The 20445-nt window shown below is 47.6% G+C and overlaps 1 protein-coding gene across 8 annotated transcripts in view; it reads left to right on the top strand.

The window, feature by feature from the left end:
- The window catches only part of UBR4 (ubiquitin protein ligase E3 component n-recognin 4), a 138550-nt gene that overhangs the window by 87737 nt on the left and 30368 nt on the right, over window positions 1-20445 (top strand). For all 8 annotated transcript variants that reach the window (XM_083750008.1, XM_083750009.1, XM_083750012.1 and 5 more), the window contains 18 exons: window positions 366-593; window positions 768-846; window positions 1506-1748; window positions 4168-4339; window positions 4982-5126; window positions 6008-6093; window positions 6625-6712; window positions 8057-8250; window positions 9803-10042; window positions 10307-10445; window positions 10535-10660; window positions 11713-11841; window positions 13660-14003; window positions 14944-15034; window positions 16362-16446; window positions 17695-17822; window positions 19083-19212; window positions 20217-20374. In XM_083750008.1, the coding sequence (XP_083606134.1) occupies window positions 366-593; window positions 768-846; window positions 1506-1748; window positions 4168-4339; window positions 4982-5126; window positions 6008-6093; window positions 6625-6712; window positions 8057-8250; window positions 9803-10042; window positions 10307-10445; window positions 10535-10660; window positions 11713-11841; window positions 13660-14003; window positions 14944-15034; window positions 16362-16446; window positions 17695-17822; window positions 19083-19212; window positions 20217-20374 (2805 nt within the window). The remainder of the gene's footprint in view (window positions 1-365; window positions 594-767; window positions 847-1505; window positions 1749-4167; window positions 4340-4981; window positions 5127-6007; window positions 6094-6624; window positions 6713-8056; window positions 8251-9802; window positions 10043-10306; window positions 10446-10534; window positions 10661-11712; window positions 11842-13659; window positions 14004-14943; window positions 15035-16361; window positions 16447-17694; window positions 17823-19082; window positions 19213-20216; window positions 20375-20445) is intronic.

Genomic DNA, 20445 nt, shown 5'->3' on the forward strand with positions numbered 1-20445 from the left:
TTTCAGATTAAGAACAGACCTCCGGAACGAATCAAGTACGTAACCAGAGGTACCACTGTAATCTGGCCAAATGGGAGTGAAGATTCTTTAGGTGATGCCTGTTTGCTTCCATTGGAAAGGAAATTTGTAGACCTCAGTGCTGCTCAGAAAAACACTTGGATGAGAGGACGATGGATCCTGCAGGTTCTGGACTTCTCTGCTGTGTTATCAGCAGGCAGCATGGTGCTGTTACTGTTATTACAGAAGGGCCCTGAGAACCTCGCTCTTCTCTTTGTGCCTGTGCAATTGCACCACTTTCAACTACATAGGTTTTCTTACGGAAACTCTGCACCCTTTTCTCTCTCTCCCCCCCCCTCCCGCCCCAGTACCTGATGATCCAGCAGACACCCTTTGTGAGGCGCCAGGTCCGCAAGCTCCTGCTCTTCATCTGCGGCTCCAAGGAGAAGTACCGCCAGCTGCGCGACCTGCACACACTAGATTCCCACGTCCGGGGGATCAAGAAGCTGCTAGAGGAGCAAGGGATCTTCCTGAGGGCCAGCGTGGTCACGGCCAGCTCAGGATCTGCTCTGCAGTACGACACGCTGATCAATTTGGTAAGGAAGCCTGTGCGTGTCCTTTTGACCATGGATCAGTGCAAAGGCCCAGTAGAGCGGAGGTGCAAAGCCAGAGCAGTGAGTCATGCAGAGACACAGCAGAAGACCCCCCCCCTCCCTCCCTGGTTATGGTGTGTGGCTGTCATAAATGAGCTTCCTTCCGTGCCGTTTTAGATGGAGCATTTGAAAGCCTGTGCGGAAATTGCCACCCAGCGGACAGTGAACTGGCAGAAGTTTTGCATCAAGGATGACTGTGAGTTGCTTTCCTGTGAGGGTGTGGGGTGGCAGGAGGCGATTTGAGTGGAATTGTGTGGGGATGGGGGTGGGGGAAAAGACCTACCAATCTTGTCAACTAGATTCCTCTCCTTTTGAATAGTGAGATTTGATTGAAGAGGAAGGAAGGCTGAATTTTGTTTTAAAAAATCCTTCCATAAATTTTATACAGTGCTTGGTTGTAAAAAAACAAAACCCAAAGCAGTTTACAAAACAGATAAAACAATAAGATTACCAGTAAGAATTAAGAATAAATTAAGACTTTTGGAAATAACAACATAATAGAATTAAAACATTAAAAATCACATCACTAAATATCTGGGTAGGCTTTGTTTTTAGTTTTAGACGTATCAGGGAGAATCACAGAGGGTCTTAGTCTTGCAGTCCTGCCTGCTTTCTACCCAACAGACAAATCTACTGTCTGAAGAATATGCCTCCCCCTTATCCCAAGTTTTTGTTCTCTTTGCCAATGAGGTCTAGAAACTTGTTCTGCGGCGAAAGTGAATGGGTTGGTACTCAAGGCTCCCGTGATCCCATTCGGCTAGATTTTGCTGCCTGTTTTCTTTTTAAAAGGGAGCTCTGATAGGGAAAACCGAGAGGCCTTGTTTGTTGAGACAGTCCCTTTTCTTCCTCCTCTAGCCGTCCTCTACTTCCTCCTGCAAGTCAGCTTCCTGGTCGACGAGGGCGTGTCCCCCGTCCTGCTGCAGCTCCTTTCCTGCGCCCTGTGCGGCAGCAAAGTCCTCTCGGCGGCATCTTCCTCCGGATCATCCGGTGCGTCAACCTCGACGCCTGCAGGCTCCGGGACCTCTGGGCAGCCAGCCGGGCAGAGCAAATCCTCTTCTAAGAAGAGCAAGAAGGAAGAGAAAGAGAAAGACCGAGAGGGTGAGAGGAGTTGTGTGATGGAGGCTGTCAGATGCTGTGTGGTGGTTGCTCGTGAGCAACCAGGCAGGACTCTGACCCGTTTTTTACAGGTTCTATTGTGCAAACTATTTACAGTGCAGATACACAAGTTTCATGGCCGTCTTAGTCGCTTGCAGAATCCGGGAGTGGCCTCTTCCGGCTTTTCCCCCAACATAAGAACTTGGTTGTTGTTGTTGTTGTTTTGTCGTGTCTGAATCTTCGTGACCCCCTGGACCAGAGCACGCCAGGCACTCCTGTCTTCCACTGCCTCCCATAGTTTGGTCAAACTCATGCTGGTAGCTTCGAGAACACTGTCCAACCATCTCGTCCTCTGTCGTCCCCTTCTTCTTGTGCCTTCCATCTTTCCCAACATCAGGGTCTTTTCCAGGGAGTCTTTTCTTCTCATGAGGTGGCCAAAGTATTGGAGTGTCAGCTTCAGGATCTGTCCTTCCTGTGAGCACTCAGGGCTGATTTCCTTAAGAGTGGAGAGGTTTGATCTTCTTGCGGTCCATGGGACTCTCAAGAGTCTCCTCCAGCACCAGAATTCAAAAGCATCAATTCTTCGGCTATCAGCCTTCTTTATGGTCCAGCTCTCACTTCCATACATCACTATTGCGAAAACCATAGCTTTAACTATACGAACCTCCTAAGAACTTAGACACCCCAAATCTCCGCCTCCCCTCTTTGTGTTTCACGCCTCTGTGCAAGCTGGGCAACGGAAGTGGCATGCATTCCTCCTGGCCAGCCTGGATAGGTGAGGCGCTGGGGCTCTTAGCAGCATCTTTGAGCCCTTTCCCACCTTGGCTGGCCCCTTCCCTCGCTTCTCCATTGAAGGTGTGGCTTTTCCCCTCGCTGGAAGAGGAACTGCTCCTCAGAAGCGTCAGAGGCTTTCTGTATCCCAAACTCCCCTCTGCCTCCCTCCCCTGTTCCGATGGCAGTCCCCTGACAGAGGCAGGTCTTTAGACCTGCTGCCAACTTTATAAAAAAAAAATATGCTCATTCATAAAAAAAATGAGCAGTTTTTTTTACAACAATTATATCAGTTCAGAACAATTATTCACAAAACTGTACAACAAAACCTATGTGAAAACCTTAAAACCAGAAACCAGTTATCTGTTATGGAAAGATAGATTCTTAGTTGCCTGCCCGCGTTTTTCCATTTGTATCCCATTTTTCCTCCAAGGAGCTCAGGTATGGTGTACATGGTTCTGTTCCTGTGCATTTTATTTATTTATTATTTTTATTTATTGAATTTAGATACCGCCATGCACCTGGTGGTCTCAGGGCAGTTCACAGAACAAAATCAGAATATAAAACCAGAAAACATAATCAAAATAAAAACAACAACCCAATAACCCACACACCCCCAACCACATTTTAAAAGGGCATAGGAAGTCATAGGATTTTATCCTCACAACAACACTGTTAGGCATGGCTTAGGCTGAAAGACTGTGAGTCTCCCGAGGCTGCTAACTACTGCACTATCCTGGCTTTTTAAATTATCTTTAAATTATCATCAGGGGGTTAAATGTTGGTACAGAAGATGGTGACAATGACACCAAAGACTCAGTTTCTCGTTGCTGTCTAATGATCCTTGTCAACTCTGGGAACAACCAGTGACGTTCCTACAGATGTTGGGGGGGTGGGGAGGGGGGTGGACTAATGCTTCTAGAACTGCCAGTCAAGAAACTGGTAGAATTCACAGGGTCAGGGCAAAATTCTGATCTGCCCAGTCCTCTGTCTCTGCTAACGGTGGCTTTTGTGCACAAGGCAGGATGTTGCTAGCTATCCTCTGTCTCCTATATTGTGTAATTGGAGGAGTCCTGCCTTCTGAACAGGGAGCTTCCATTCAGTATAGATCCATGTTTGTTAGCCAGTAGTCTCGTCTGTTCATTCAACTAGAATATGAGGGCAGCAGAGAAACTGGACTGGTCACCTGCTGCCAAGAGCTGTACACACAATCATAGGAACATAGGAAGCTGTCTTCTACTGACCTGAACTGTTGGCCCATCTAGTCTTAGTATTGTCTACTCTACACTGACTGGCAGCAGCCCTCCAGGATTTCAAATAGGGTTTTCTCCCAGCCCTGCCTGCAGATGACTTTGGGGGTTGAACCTGGGATCTTCTGCATGCAAAGCAGGTACTCTGCCACTGAGCTGTGGCCACAGGAATGCATGAAGCTGCCTTATACCAAGTAAGACCACTGGGCCATTTAGCTCTATATTGTCTACACAGACTGGCAGCAGCACCTCAAGGTTTCAGATGGGACATTTCTGTCCCTACCTGGATGCAAACAGCAGGTGCTCTACATTCTCTCCCCCACCCCGAACTGTAGCCTAACGATACACCTGCCTAAGCAATCTCTACCTCCTCTTTTTTATTCCTATGCCCCATCTCCCAGGAGAGGGTTCATCGGGCAGCCAGGAAGACCAGCTGTGCACAGCCCTGGTGAACCAGCTGAATAAGTTTGCTGACAAGGAGACCCTGATTCAGTTCCTGCGTTGCTTCCTGCTGGAGTCCAACTCGTCCTCCGTCCGCTGGCAGGCCCACTGCCTGACGCTCCACATCTACAGGTGAGTCGTGAAACTGGCAGCTTGCATTAAAAACAACAACAACACAGTAATAAAAGCAAACTAGTTAAAAACCACAGTATCCTGCTTGTGGCATTTGTGCCTTTGCGGCACCTAGCTGGCCACTTTGAGAACAGAATGCAATTGAAATGCACTTTGCCCTGACAGCAGCCCCGTGATCAGCATCGTTTCTGAACCTTAAGTTTCCAAAGGCCTCCCTGAGCAGGAAGGAATGATAACAGGGAGGGAGCTTGTCTGAACTCTGTTGGGAGAGATTCCCACAATATGGGAGCAGCCGCAGAACAGATTCTCTCTTGGGTCTCCACCAGCCATGGCTCTGATGCTGGCGAGACTGAGAGAAGATGGATCTTGGCACCTGGGTGGGATTGTTCTAGACTTCAAGACAGGTTGCTGCATTTACCTATTTGTTTGCTTATTTTTTAAAATACCGGACCAGGTAAAGAATGAGTAGTCTGAAATGGCTGAAGGGCTTCTAAGAAGGGCACAAGAGGGAGGGATGGGTCCGCATAAACAGCCCAGAGAAGAAATGTGTCCAGAGGGTGGGGGATAAGATCTTCAGCCATATGTGCAGTGGGGAGCAGGCCCCTTGGTTAACCCTCTCCTCCTCCCCCCCTTTCCCTTTAGAAACTCAAACAAGTCCCAGCAGGAGCTGCTGCTAGATCTCATGTGGTCAATCTGGCCGGAGCTGCCGGCTTACGGACGGAAGGCTGCCCAGTTTGTGGACCTCCTGGGCTACTTCTCCCTGAAGACGCAGCAGACAGAGAAGAAGGTAGGGGTGTCTCATTGGATGGCCAAAAGGGCTTTCTCTCACCATCCTCCTCCTTTATTCCTCAAGGATGTGAAAGAACAGCCGCTGCATCTGCTGTGTGTGTGGGGGGGGGGGTGCTTCTCAGTGTGCAAAGGAAGGACTGGAGCTAGCGTGGTGTCGTGGTTAAGAGCGGTGGACTCGCAATCTGGTGAACCGGGTTCGCTTCCCCGCTCCTCCACATGCAGCTGCTGGGTGACCTTGGGCTAGTCACACTTCTCTGAAGTCTCTCAGCCCCACTCACCTCACAGAGTGTTTGTTGTGGGGGAGGAAGGGAAAGGAGAATGTTAGCCGCTTTGAGACTCCTTCGGGTAGTGATAAAGCGGGATATCAAATCCAAACTCTTCTTCTCTTCTTCTGAAGAAAGGAAAGCCCAGTTCTAGCCTCCGTCTTGACCAGGCAGGCTTTAGAACAGAAACCTGTCTCTCCGTAGGGTAGAGGGCTCCTCAGGCCTGGGGGCTAAATGCAGCCTTCCAGGACTCTCCTATTTGGCCCTCGGGACTCTGCCTAGGCCACATTCTGGATGACACCTGCTCTCCCTGGGTGCTATTGCCTGGCTGGAATGTGTCTTTGGACTGTAATGATGGTGCTTCTTGCTTACAAGGATGGAGGGAGAAGGATGTGTAAATCTCTTGACTTTTGTGCATTTGGAACGCAGGCCCCTGTATATTTAAAGGCATATGTGGTATGTGCAAAGGATCGTCATCATTCTCGGGAGAATAAATATCAAAATGGCAAAGAGTGAGAGTGGATAATTATGAGCTCTCTATAACCAACTCTGGTTTTGGTCTTCGTATTCACTCCTGAATCCCCTTTGTGAGCTGTTTGTTAAACCTTTCTTTCAGTTAAAGGAATATTCCCAAAAAGCTGTTGAGATCCTACGGATGCAGAACCACATCCTGACCAACCATCCCAACTCAAATATTTATAAGTGAGTGTCTCTGGTGTAAAATAAATACATATATTTCTTAATGTGTACAGGGCTGTGGTGCAACCCATCTCAGGAGTGGAGGGCAGCTGGAACTGGGGAAGGGGAGGTGCTATTTCTTGGTCACTGAGCCATTTTCATTTCCTGCAGAAGAACAGTCTTGTTCTCCACCCACCTGCTTGTTTTCCTGTCATGTCACACTGCTTAAGACCCACATCACACAAGATCCCTTTGTGCAGTTCAGGGCTTTCAGAAAGGACTGTCAAGGGATAAGACTTACCAGTGACTGTCAGCCAGCCCAGTGGATCTGCTAGGATCAAGAGCAGTGTACCTTCGTATACCAGATGCTTGGAACAAACAGGAAGTGGGGGTGGGACTGTTGCTTTCACGTACTACTTGAGGGCTTCCTGAAGGCATCTGATTGGCCACTGCATCAAACAGGGCTGTTTGGCTTGACAGATCATTTCCCAGTCCGGTAGGGCTCCTCCTTTGCCTGGGCAAATTTCTCAGATGTCCTTATCCCTCCCCTTCCAGCACACTGTCTGGTCTGGTGGAATTCGATGGCTACTATTTGGAGAGCGACCCCTGCCTTGTTTGCAACAACCCAGAAGTTCCATTCTGCGTAAGTAGCTGCTCCTCACCATCAGTCGCGCCTTGAGGGTATCAGTGCGTCGATTTTGCACAGCTTTGCTCAGTCTCCTTCTACACACTTCCCTTTGTGTTCTTTATTTATCACATACAGAAAGATAAATGGAAGTAACTGCTTTGCAAAACTTGAGTGCAGCATGCAGAGTCGAAACTGACTGATAGCACAAAGCACATAATAAACTAATGGAAATAAAAGGGATGAGCATATTCCTTCTTAATTTTTTTTATCCGCACCAGGGTTCTTGTTTAATTTACAAAGCCTTAACAACTTAGGTCCAGGCTACCTCAGGGTTTACCTGATCCCTCATATCCCAGCTCAGTCACTGACATCTGCAGGAGTGTCCCAGGCTGTTTCCTGAGTTGGTAAGGCTCATTTGACAGCAACAAGAAACCAAGCCTTTGACTGAGTCCTGTCCAACGCTCTGCCAATAGAGATTCAGCAGGTGCCTTCTGTCTCAACTCTTAAACGCCTGCTGAAAACTCTTCTATTCCATTTGTCCTATGCAGAGAATCCACAAGGGTTTAATTGATGCCTGTTTTTCAGCCTGTATAGCTTCTGAAAAGAAGTACAGTCAAACCTCGTTTTGCGGACGGGATCCGTTCCGGAGGCCCATCCGCAAGCCAAAAATGATGCACGTCAAAACGCCGCATCTGCGCATGTGTGAAGTGCAATTTAACACTTCTGCGCACGTGCGAGCGGCGAACCCGGATGTAACCCGTTCCAGTACTACCGGGTTTGCAACGGACGTTCGCCCAAGCAGATACAAGCGGAGGTGGATGCAGAACGAGGTCTGACTATATTCTGTACCATTTCCAACACTTCATTATAGTTCAAATCAGAGTCCCAGATTTCAATGCCATAGTAGAGCTTTTGACTAATCACATTGCTGCCAAAAACCTTGAGGGAAGGTTCAATCAGCTGCCCTCCCTTACTGTAACAGAACTTCATCAATGCCCCTGTGGTTTTCTGTGCTTTGACTTTCGCTGCCTCCATACGTCACTTCCAAAACAAGGTTTCACTAAAGCGTTCGCCCAGGTATTTAACTGAGGGAGTTTGTTCCATAGCTTCCTGATGTCGTTTTTTAACTTTCTTTTGTTTTTGTTGAGTTTTGTTTTACATTTTTATTGCTGTAAACCGCTTTGATGTGTGTTTTTATGTGACAGAGTGGTATACAGATACTTTTGGAGATGAATAAGTAAAATAAATAAGATAATCCATTCCTGTTAATGTGGCTGGAGCGTAGGGTGCTTTCTCCAATTTGTTTATGGGTAAGTGATGCTTCTCTGCTTCTCTCCTCCTCCTCCTCCTGTTCCGCAGTACATCAAACTTTCTTCCATCAAAGTGGACACTCGCTATACCACCACCCAGCAGGTGGTGAAGCTCATTGGCAGCCACACCATCAGCAAAGTGACCGTGAAGATTGGGGACCTGAAACGCACCAAGATGGTCCGGACTATCAACCTCTATTACAACAACCGGACAGTGCAGGCCATCGTGGAGCTCAAAAACAAGTAATTTCATTTTTTTATTTATTTAAAGGACTTGTGCCCAAGTTCTCAGAATGGCTTGCAGAATGATTTTAAAAGAAAAGATAAAAGACAGCCCTCCGCCCTCAGGCAATACAATCTAAGAAGCATGATACAAAAGGCGTTGACCATTAATCAACAGGTTATTTTATTGACCAGCTGGGTTAGAAAGCTGTCATTAAGTTTCATGTATTTCATATGTCACAAAGAGAAGAGGATGCAGATTCTTCTTGACTTTCCATGTGGATTAGCGGGCATCTCAAGAATCCTCCTCGTTCCTTGCCCCCACTACCCACCCCTTGTGAAAAAAGCACCCTTGCCAATAAGAAGAAGGACTATGTTCAAATTCCAGGGTGGTGGTGTATATATATGTATGTATAAATAGAACTAAGTGTTACATTGTGTTCCGTCCCATAAGGCATGAACATCTCTTTAATCCTAAACAGCCTTGCTGTGGATGGGGATAATGGCTTAGTCTCTGGCTCTGGCTCCCTATCATGTTGACACAGGCGGAGAAGAAGCGAATCCAAAGAGCCCAGTCCCTCAGTTCATCCTCTTTTAAAGGAGATTTTCAACGGAGGCCGCCGCGCTTAGCTTTGGCGTGGGATGGAGGATGCTGAACCTACTTGCCTTCCTTTAAATCAGTGGCTCCCAAAGTGGGTGGTGGCGCTCCCTGGGGGGGCAGGTAGTGACATCACCTGGGGTGGGGGGCACTGAATGTGCAGAGGCCCACCGGGCTTTGAAAAGCTGGTATCCGTGGATCAAGTTAATCCATTTTGTTGAATTAACAAAGCTAAATAGTTTTGATTGGATTTTGAATAAATGTACAAATACAGTGGTACCTCGGGTTACAGACACTTCAGGTTATGAACGCTTCAGGTTACAGACTCTGCTACCCCAGAAATATTACCTCGGATTAAGAACTTTGCTTCAGGATGAGAACAGAAATCGTGCTCCGGCGGCGCAGCGGCAGCAGGAGGCCCCATTAGCTAAAGTGGTGCTTCAGGTTAAGAACGGACCTCCAGAATGAATTAAGTACAGTGGTACCTCAGGTTAAGTACTTAATTCGTTCTGGAGGTCTGTTCTTAACCTGAAACAGTTCTTAACCTGAAGCACCACTTTAGCTAAAGGAGGCCTTCTGCTGCCGCCGCGCCGCCGGAGTACGATTTCTGTTCTCATCCTGAAGCAAAGTTCTTAACCCAAGGTACTATTTCTGGGTTAGCGGAGTCTGTAACCTGAAGCATCTGTAACCTGAAGCGTAGTAACCCGAGGTACCACTGTACTTAACCCGAGGTACCACTGTAACTGTTTTGGATTTAATTGTGCTCTTACCTTCCTTTTTGGGTCATGTGAACCGCTCTTATGATTAACACTTTTTTATAGGGAAGGGCGGGGGGGAACTGAGGGCGAGTTTATGGAAACCAGAGGTGGTGGTGAACAAATGAAAAGTTTGGGAACCACTGCTTTAAATGATTTCCCTTCTCCCCACCTCTTGCTCGTTCCCCTGCTTTATTCCCCCCATCTCCCACTTTTGTAGGCCAGCCCGCTGGCATAAGGCTAAGAAGGTCCAGCTCACCCCGGGCCAGACGGAAGTGAAGATCGACTTGCCGCTGCCCATCGTGGCTTCCAACCTGATGATTGAGTTTGCAGACTTCTATGAGAACTACCAGGCATCTACAGAGACCCTGCAGTGCCCCCGGTGCAGCGCTTCCGTCCCGGCCAACCCCGGGGTGTGCGGGAACTGCGGGGAGAACGTCTACCAGTGCCACAAGTGCAGGTGTGTAAAATTCCTCAGGGATTCGGATGCGATGCAGGGCTCAGAAGCATGTCTTCTGTGTGCGAAACTCACTTTCACTTAGATACTGAGCTACAGTTTTCTCTCCCCACCCCAAAACTGCACCAGCGCCCCTCCTGCCTGAATATCCTCCCTTTGCGGACCCCTCCTCACCTGGTGAGGAGGTGAGCCTGTCATGGACCAGCGGTTGAGTTTCTGTAACATCAAAAGCCCTGCCAACTCTCCTTTTCTACCCATCCTTCCCAGGTCCATCAATTATGATGAGAAGGACCCCTTCCTCTGCAACGCCTGCGGGTTCTGCAAGTACGCTCGCTTTGACTTCATGCTGTATGCAAAGCCCTGCTGCGCAGTGGATCCAATCGAGAATGAGGAGGACAGGAAAAAGGTCAGGCGCACAAACACTTACATGCATGCATGCCCTCTGAGCTACCCTAGTCCGAAATTATAACATAAATCCCATGTCTTGATTTGAAGGCGGTAACCAACATCAACAGCCTTCTTGACAAGGCAGACCGAGTGTACCACCAGCTCATGGGCCACAGGCCGCAGCTGGAAAACCTCCTCTGCAAAGTGAACGAGGCAGCGCCCGAAAAGCCACAGGTATTCATGTTCCCTCTCTCTCTCTCTTTTTTAATTAATATTTATTCAAAGTTTAAGAATTACAAAAAGAGACAAAAAGAAAAATACAAAATACAAAAAAAGAAAAATACATCAACAGCAAAAAAGAAAATACATTCACTTAAAGAAAAAAAGCAAAAAAAAAGCAGATTAAACCTTTGCATAACTTACTTCCTTTACTTATTTCCTTGACCTCCTCACACCTCCCATTTTTGTATTCTAGTTCAAATCGTTATTTCTGCAAATCCTTCCAACCTTATTTTCATTTAAATAATTTAGTTTATTTTAAAAACCACTTTTACTTTATCCAGTCTTAACTCTCATCCAAACCTATATATCAATACTTATTCTTAAGACATTTCTCTAAGGTCGACAAAGATTCCCTTCCACGAGTTTCCCAACTCTCATACAAAGCAAAAAGGCAAATTATATTATATACCCTTTGAGTTCCCAATTTCCATTCCACCCATACCCCCTTCCCGGTTTCAGTCCCATACATATGTCCATTGATCTCAAGAAGCCCTCAGCCCGGAGATCTTACATCAGAGGCTCTTAAGTCTCTCTCATGTCCCCTCTGCCAATCTTTTTGATAATCCTTAGTATTAAAAACCAAATCTCGGGGAAGCTCCAACCCAACAGCATCCACATTCCTACTAGCCAAACCTCCGTATTAAAAGTAAGGCCTATGGGGTATTCCAAATCTTGTTTCATTCTCCTTTCAAATCCAAATGTCCCCAAAGCTCCAACTTCCACCTGGATCAAATTTGTAATCCTAGGGTCATCTGATCTCCACATAAGGAGATCTCTCCCCCTCTCTCTCCCTCTCTCCCTCCTTCCCTCCCTCCCTCCCTCCTTCCAGTGCTTTTATTTGCCATTGCTCTGTGGGGAAATCTCTAAATGCGCACAGGCATGGCAGGGGTGTGATTGTGGAATATTGCCTGGCCAGTTCAGTCGTGGGAGTGCTGCTTTCTCCCACCATTCCTTCCTCCGTCACAACCCGGTTTTGAAATCCCTCCCTCTTGTGGCATTTTCAGGATGACGCCGGCGGGAGCGGAGGAATCAGCTCCACCTCGGCCAGCGTCAACAGGTACATCCTGCAGCTGGCCCAGGAGTATTGCGGAGACTGCAAAAACTCTTTCGACGAGCTCTCCAAGATCATCCAGGTAAATAACCTCCGTGCTGCTGGCAGTGCCAGCATATGAGTCAGGTCAGTCTGTGCCTGGGAAACCACCATTGAAAACAGAGGCGCCACAGCCCCCAAGATAGGCTCTCCTCTTCTGTGAGGTGCTGTTACCTGGTCTGTCTTCTGGTTTGGCACAGCCCAAGATGGCAGGGACCGTCTTAGTGCCAAGTTTGGGACTGCCTTCCTTGAAGGATTGCTCACGCCCCACCTGTGCTCACTCAGCCACACTACGATCTGCAGAACTGGCACTTTCACCACTTTTGTACAGTATTCATTCTACACTTGCAAAGAATCAGTTCTTTGGTGTGACAGCGCCTGCACTGTTGGAACTCCCTGCCCATTGATAACCGCACCAGGCGCCTTTGCTGTACTGCTTTTGGTGTCTGCTTATATAAGCCAGCCTACCCAGACATGTATACTGGATACGTATTTTAGAGTGTCGTTTTATTTTATAATGTGCATTTTCTAACTGTTTAGTTTTGTTTCAGAATTTCTTTTAGGCTAACTTGCTTCTATTGGTAATTTTTTGTATGCTTTTATGCGAACCATTTAGACTATTAAGCGGTATATAAATACTGTTGAATCAAGTAAAAAATGAACTAGAGCTTAGACACATATTAGTACTTTTAACACTAATTTTTTCCTGTAGAAGTGGAGTTTCCAGAGGGAAGGTTTTTGAGCATGGAAGGAAATGCTGCTTCCTAATCTGCCCCTTTTCTGCTCATAGTTAACCCTTCCTGAAGGTTTCCCCCCCTATATAAAAGGTGGCCTTTTTGGAGTTGCTTTTTAAAAACAAAAACAAAACCTTGCATTTCTTATCTAGCTTGGCATGCAGTGTTCTTTCTGTCAAGTAACTAATGTGGCCACTAGGGGGCCTGTTGTGGCAGCAGCATAGTCTTCCATAAGCATAATTTTGGGGCAGACTTAGCTAGGGAAAAGGTCTGAACTTCAAGCTTGCCCGTATTCTCCCACTCAGCCACTTTGATCTGCAGAACTGGCACTGTTAACAGGTGCCACACCATACCTGTTCGCAATGGTAAGAAACCAATATTTCCATGTGGCAGCACCCGCACTTTGGAACTCCCTACCTATTGATATCAGGCAGGTGCCTTCATGGTACTCTTTTCAGTGCTTGCTAAAAATATCTTTGTTTATGAAAACGCCTATCCAGATGCCTAAAGTATGTACTTTACTCTGGTTTTTAATCATTTATTCTAATTATCTCGCCCTAATTCCTTTTTGGGACGCGGGTGGTGCTGTGGGTTAAACCACAGAGCCTAGGACTTGCCGATCAGAAGGTCGGCGGTTCGAATCCCCGTAACGGGGTGAACTCCCGTTGCTCAGTCCCTGCTCCTGCCAACCTAGCAGTTCGAAAGCACGTCAAAGTGCAAGTAGATAAATAGGTACCGCTCCGGCGGGAAGGTAAACGGCGTTTCCGTGCGCTGCTCTGGTTCGCCAGAAGCGGCTTAGTCATGCTGGCCACATGACCCGGAAGCTGTACGCCGGCTCCCTCGGCCAATAAAGCGAGATGAGTGCTGCAACCTAAGAGTTGGCCACGACTGGACCTAATGGTCAGGGGTCCCTTTACCTTTAAGTCCTTTTTACTGATGATTTCATTGTTTTATTCTTTTTTGTAAACCATTTAGAGGTGTAGAAGTTTTACGAAATAAAAGGGGAAAAGGAAAAGATAGGTGCCTATCTAGCCAGTCTACCGCCCTGCCTGCAGGTCCTGATCAGCAACAAAGGCAGCGGGGCACGGGTCCTCCCTCTTACCCTCCCCTCCTTTGTCCACCCACAGAAAGTCTTCGCCTCCAGGAAGGAGCTCCTGGAGTACGACCTGCAGCAGAGAGAAGCGGCCAGCAAGTCCTCCTGCTCTGCCGTGCAGCCCACTTTCACCGCCAGCCAGTACCGGGCGCTCTCCGTCTTGGGCTGCGGCCACACCTCCTCCACCAAGTGCTACGGCTGCGCCTCGGCGGTCACCGAACACTGCATCACGCTGCTCCGTGCCCTGGCCACCAACGCCGCCATCCGCCACATCCTCGTCTCCCAAGGGCTCATCCGGGAGCTGTTTGACTACAACCTGCGCCGTGGTGCGGCCACCATGCGGGAAGAAGTCCGGCAGCTCATGTGCCTCCTCACAAGGTACAGAGGAGCATTGGTGGCCTTTTTGAATGTCCTGAAGGGGGGGGGGGAAGCTTTGGGCTTTTAAAACGTATTGATTTTTTTAAAAAAATACAACTGGGTCTCCCACTTCAACCTATGTCAACTTTTTTTTTAATAATATACTTTTTGATCAAATATTAAGAATATTTATTATTTATACCCCATTCATCTGGCTCGGTTTCTCCAGCCACTCTGGGCAGCTCCCAACAGAATATTAAAAACATGATAAAACATTAAAAACTTCCCTAAACGGGGCAGCCTTCAGATGTCTTCTAAAAGTCTTCTTAAAGAGGTGCCCCAATTTATCAGGCAGGATTCATGGGTTGTCTCCAACTAAGTCCTGATCAAGCGTAGGCCCACTGAAATGAATGGACCAGTTAGTAACGTTCCTTAATTTTGGTAGTTCTGTTAGTAGAACTAAAATATATATGCCTTTCTTCATAATGTTGGGGGGGGGGGAGTGTTGCTCAAGTTCCTTGGTTATTTTTCTTATGGATTGGACCCCACACACTTCCTTTAGTGAACTAGCATTGGATTTCACAGTATATACACAAGCACACAGACACACATGTAATGTTGACACAGACGCCTGTAAAAATAAGTGGGGTTTTTAGCCTACACAGCCAGCTACTTAGGTGTGTCCTTTCCTATGGAAACGAGGAAACCAACAACTCCTATTGACCCGTGGCCCTTTGCAAGGTCCCTCTGCAGGCTGTCCGAGCACCAAAGCACTCCCAGCTGCCTGACCTAAACAAGGAATTCGAGACGCGAGTTCCACCTTGGAAGTGCAGGCTAAGCAGACCTGCTACAACTTTTGCATGACCCAGACAGTACAGGGAGGTCTTGACGACGTGTTGAGGGAGTCGGCTCAGTGTGGAGCTTTTTAACTCTGTCTTTTCTTTTTATTCTTGAAAACAAGGGACAATCCGGAAGCCACCCAGCAGATGAACGACCTCATCATCAGCAAGGTGTCTGCGGCTCTGAAGGGTCACTGGGCGAACCCTGACCTGGTGAGGAGGGGGTTGGGGCTTTGGGTATTGGTCTTGCCTTCCGTCCCTCCCTGGCTGCATCCAAATTGGTTATCATTGAATTGTAGAGTTGGAAGGGACTCTGAATCCAACTCCCTGCTCTGCAATGCAGGAATCGCAGCTGAAGAATTCCTGTCAGATGGCCACCCAACCTCTGTTTAAAAACCTCCAATGAACTTGATTGCAACATTTCTTTTCTTAACCTTGTTGCTCCTTGCTATCTACGGGACTGCCTCTCCTGGTATGCCCCGCAGAGGACCTTAAGGTCCATGAATAACCATAGTTTAGAGGTCCCAGGCCCTAAGAAAGTCAGACTATCCTCCACCAGGGCCAGGGCCTTTTCAGTGATGGCTCCGACCTGGTGGAATGCTCTGTCCCATGAGACTAGGGCCCTTCAGGATTTAACCTCCTTCCGTCGGGCCTGTAAGACAGAGCTATTCCACCTTGCCTTTAATTTGAATTCAGCCTGATCTTTTATTTCCCTTCCCTTCGCTTTCCTCCCCCTCCCCTTTTATGACCCCACAGCTAATTCTCCCCTGGCCTCCTCGCTGGCCCAAGTAGGACCAATTCAGCCAGCTAGCCCTGATGATTATCTAATTGATTTTTGATTTTTGAATTTTATTGTTATTCATTTTTTTATACTGTATTTTATGCTGCTTTTATAATTAAGTGTTTTTAAGTGTTTTAAATTTGTTGTTAGCCGCACTGAGCCTGGTTTTTGAACCGGGAAGGGCGGGGTATAAATAAAAATTTATTATTATTATTTATTATAAGAAGGGTTGTATCCAGTGTCACTCCTCTCCAGAGCTGGCCCGTTGAAATTCATGGACAGGACTAACTTTGACCCATGTATTTCAATGGGTGTAACAACCCTAGTAGTTTAGGGTTGCACATGTACACAGCCCACCCCTCTTATTATCCTCAGAACAACCTTGCGGGGTAGGCAAGGCTGACAAGAGCTCCAGGGCCAAGCAGGGATTAAAAGCCAGCTGCATCTACTGCTCAATAATAGCTCAGCGCTCTTGTATACCTTGCCTGCGCTCACATTAAGAAATGTTCCTGCAGTCCTCGGTTGCAACTTGAGACCTCTTAGTTGTGATTCCTACATTGCAGGGGGTTGGAGTGGACGATCCTTTGCGTCCCTTCCAGCTCCACAGTTCTGTGGTTCCTCTTTGCGCCAATCCTTGTTTTCAAGTTCTGCCGCATTTCTTTTGTGGGAGAGGAGAGGACCAAAGTGGGACGGGGCAAAGTGGTATTCTCGTCTGGCCCGCCTCTCAGCCCTGCCTTACTCTTTCTCCCTCATCTGCAGGCCAGCAGCCTTCAGTATGAGATGCTGCTGCTGACGGACTCCATCTCCAAGGAAGACAGCTGCTGGGAGCTGAGGCTGCGCTGTGGTGAGTCTCTGCATTTGGCAAGCAAGATGTGGAGTGTGTGCAATAAATGGTGTTCTGTGCGGTATTCCCTTAAGTGGGTTCCCTGTCGGTAGGAAAAGACAACAGAGGCCAACCATAATAATAACACAGTGGTACCTCGGGTTAAGTACTTAATTCGTTCCGGAGGTCTCTTCTTAACCTGAAACTGTTCTTAACCTGAAGCACCACTTTAGCTAATGGGGCCTCCCGCTGCCGCCACACCGCCACTGCGCGATTTCTATTCTCATCCTGAAGCAAAGTTCTTAACCTGAAACACTATTTCTGGGTTAGCAGAGAGTGTAACCTGAAGCATATGTAATCTGAAGCATATGTAACCTGAGGTATAATAATAATAATAATAATAATAATAATAATAATAATAATAATAATAATAATATATATTTGTATCCCGCCTTCTTCGGCCAAAGCCGGGCACAGAGCAGCTAACATCATGTAAATAAGACAATGTGCACAACACAACATAAAATATGAAAATAAAATAATGTTCAACATTCATTAAAATAATATAGAATAATCTTAAATATAACATTTCAAGATTAAACAGAAATCCACTCTTAACAGCTACAATAAGTGATTTCTAAACTCCAATCAATAAAACAACAGCAAGCCACAGTCCACAACATAATACAATACAAAATGAGAAGCAGAGACAGAAGGGTGGGGCAAGGCAGTTGGAAAGAGGCCTTGTCTGATGCTCTCCCCTCACAGTTCTTCCTCCAGGCACAGCTTCCTTATGAGAAGCATATATTGAGAAGCAAAGCAGCTAGTAAGCCTGATCTTTATTCAAGGAACTGTTGCAACAAGGTCCCCACTCACCACACGCAGGAGGGAAGAGAACCCTAAACAATGGTGTGCAAGCCCTTATATAGATTTTTGAAATTGCCCACCATGTAGCCCAAGACCACCCCCCAAAACATCATACGTACATCACAGAAGGAGGCAGTCTCCAGAAGAAATCCTGTCTGCCAGGATACCCAATAATGGTCACTGATTGCATTACATGGGCATCCTGGCCATTCTTCTGTGATGGTTAATACTTTAGTTCCCGACTCCAGGTCACAGGCTCACCCTAGGCCTTAGTTTGTCAACCCATGGTTTACCCTGTAGCCGGTGGGCGTTCGAGAATGTGTCTATATCCTTGCCTTGCTGTTTGGTGCTGCCTTCTGTGATGCCTTTGCTTCTCCCCCTCCCGCTTGGCTCCCCCTCCAGCTCTCAGTCTCTTCCTGATGGCCGTGAACATCAAGACTCCGGTGGTGGTGGAGAACATCACTCTCATGTGTCTGCGCATCCTGCAGAAGCTGATCAAGCCCCCGGCTCCAACCAGCAAGAAGAACAAGGTAGCCTTCCCCCTGCAGCCCTTTTTGGGACTCTTGAGCCGTCTGGTTCATCGCTGGAATCCTGTTTCCACTTGAGCAAATCCTCCTAGGCAGAATGTGCTTGGGGAGACTCGTGGGGAAAACTTTTGTACATATTTTCTGATTTTGGATGTATGGGAGGATGTAGGGGTGGCAGAATGGGGGAACCAGAAGACTCCAAGGTGTGTTTTGAGCACAGCATTTATGAACTGTTGTATTTGTTATTTAACTGATTTTGGGGTGTGTTTTCTATATTATTTGCTCCATTTTATTCTGTAAGCCAACTTGATTATTGGGTGGGGGGTGTTGTTGTTTGTTTTTGCAATAGGGTGGGGTATATGCTTCTTTAAAAAGGACTCGGAAGGAAATCTTCCTGTAGCTTGGTGGAAGAGCACATGCTTTGTGGGAAAGGAGGTAACCCAAGTTTAGTCCCTAGAATTTCTAGAGAACTAGTGTGGTGTATTGATAGAGTGTCAGACTAGAACCTGGGAGACCAGGGTTTAAATCCCCCCACTTGGCCACATGAGGTTCACTGGGGGGCCTCGTCCCAGTCGCTGCTTCTCACAGCCTAGCCTACCTCACAGAGGTGTTGTGAGGATAAAATGGGATGCTCCCCCTCCCCATCAGCTGCTACTGGGCAAGATAGATGGACTTGGCATAACATCAAAATATAAAATCTGGCCAAACTTCACTTTGGTTCTGCACTGCATGTACGTATGAAGCAGTTGCTAAAACCCATTAGTAATTTAATTATCCTGTGCTTCAGGCACCTCTCAGTAGGAAACGGCCGTACACAGAGTCAGGCCATTGGTCTGTCTAGCTTAGTAAAAGCTATGATGGCTGGCAGTGTCTCTCTAGGGCAGCGGTTCTCAACCTGTGGGTCCCCAGATGTTGTTGGACTACAACTCCCATCATCCCTGAGCTCTGGCCTTGCTAGCTAGGGGTGATGGGAGTTGTAGTTCAACAACACCTGGGGACCCACAGGTTCAGAAAGGTTGCGCTAGGGTTTCAGGCAGGGTCTGTTCTAGCCCCACCTGGAGATGCCAGGGGTGGAACCCGGGACCTTCTGCATGCGAAACACTGAGCTTTTGTGATGAAAGCATCTGTATCAACACACTGGTGCAAAGTCCTACTTTACATGGGGATAACCCCACTCTAGATGCAGGAGGTTCTCTGAATATCTGGCCTGTAGGTGACTGGTTCTGCTTCAGGCTGTCACAGCCTTTCCTTGTTCTTCTTTAGGACACCCCTGTGGACTCCTTGACCACCGTCAAGCCCTACAGCAATGAAATCCACGCTCAGGCCCAACTCTGGCTCAAGAGGGACCCCAAAGCTTCGTACGAGGCTTGGAAGAAATGCCTCCCTGCCAGAGGTACGTACTGTGCCTTGTAGAAGTAAGTGTGTGTGTGTGTGTGTGAGAGAGAGAGAGAGAGAGAGAGAGAGAGCTCAGACTTTTCTGCCCTTTGTACTCAAAGGAACATAACATTGGAAAAAAGGTCCAAGATCTTCTACGTGGAACCCCCCCCCCCCACTGATGCAGAAAGCCCACTACTTTTAGGCCCCTCACCTTGTTCGCTGCCCTTTTATAGACATATTTGTGTCAGCGTCCGGGGGTCGAAAGCCAGCTGGCTAGCCCCCAGCTGGATCTTCTCCTTCCAGCCGTGCCGCTGTGAAGATCCATCGACCTCTGGCTCCGACATAAATTAGTGACCCAAGCCTCCCAGACTTGGGCTCACTATACTTAGCAGTGTAAACTGCACAACAGAAAAGGCTGAGGCTTGTGAATACATACTATGAGCTACAAATTTATTAAAATTTATCAAGACAAAGAAACATGTCGTCTCTTCTTGCCGTCTCCTCGGAGGGAGAGTCAAAGCAAAAGCAATACAGCGGAATTTCCGCTTACACCAGCAAACTGTGCTGGAATGTAAACAGATATGTGACACATAACAATCCCATGCCTGCAACTAAAGGTGGGATGGAAAGTCCCAACAACCTGTTCTGCTCCTTAGGCGTTGGGAGCATTTAGCCCTCCAGATGTTACCAAACAACAACTCCCATCAGCCCCAGAAAGCATGGCCTGTGGCCAGGGATGATGGGAGTTGCAGTTCAGCAACAACTGGAGGGCCATAAAATTCCCCACACCTGCTGCTGCTTAATCCAGACTAATTTCCTTCACAACGGAACTTCAGTTTGAGATAGGTTCCTACAGCCTCACGCTGCATTTACGAACCTGAGAGGCCATCCCCGTGGAAAGTTCCCAGCCCTCGGGAAAGTGAAGTTCTTGCCCTGTCCCTGAGTAACAGAGGTAGCTCTTGGTACCCGGTTAGCAGACACCTCCGCTAACCTCCGCTCGAATCCTCGCCCTCGCTTTAGGCCTCGACGCCAATGGAAAGTCGCCCAGCAGGACGGAGCTTCGCCACCTTTACCTGACGGAAAAGTACACCTGGAAGTGGAAGCAGTTCATGAGCAGGCGAGGGAAGAGGACTTGCCCCCTGGATCTCAAGCTGGGACACAACAATTGGCTGCGGCAGGTATGGAAACCCTCCCTAAAGGCTCTAGCTTGCGCCATCTGATTAGAGCTGTTTCGCATCTGTCCCTCGGG

This window comes from Podarcis gaigeae (assembly GCF_964106915.1).
Source record: "Podarcis gaigeae genome assembly, chromosome: 8".
NCBI lineage: Eukaryota > Metazoa > Chordata > Lepidosauria > Squamata > Lacertidae > Podarcis > Podarcis gaigeae.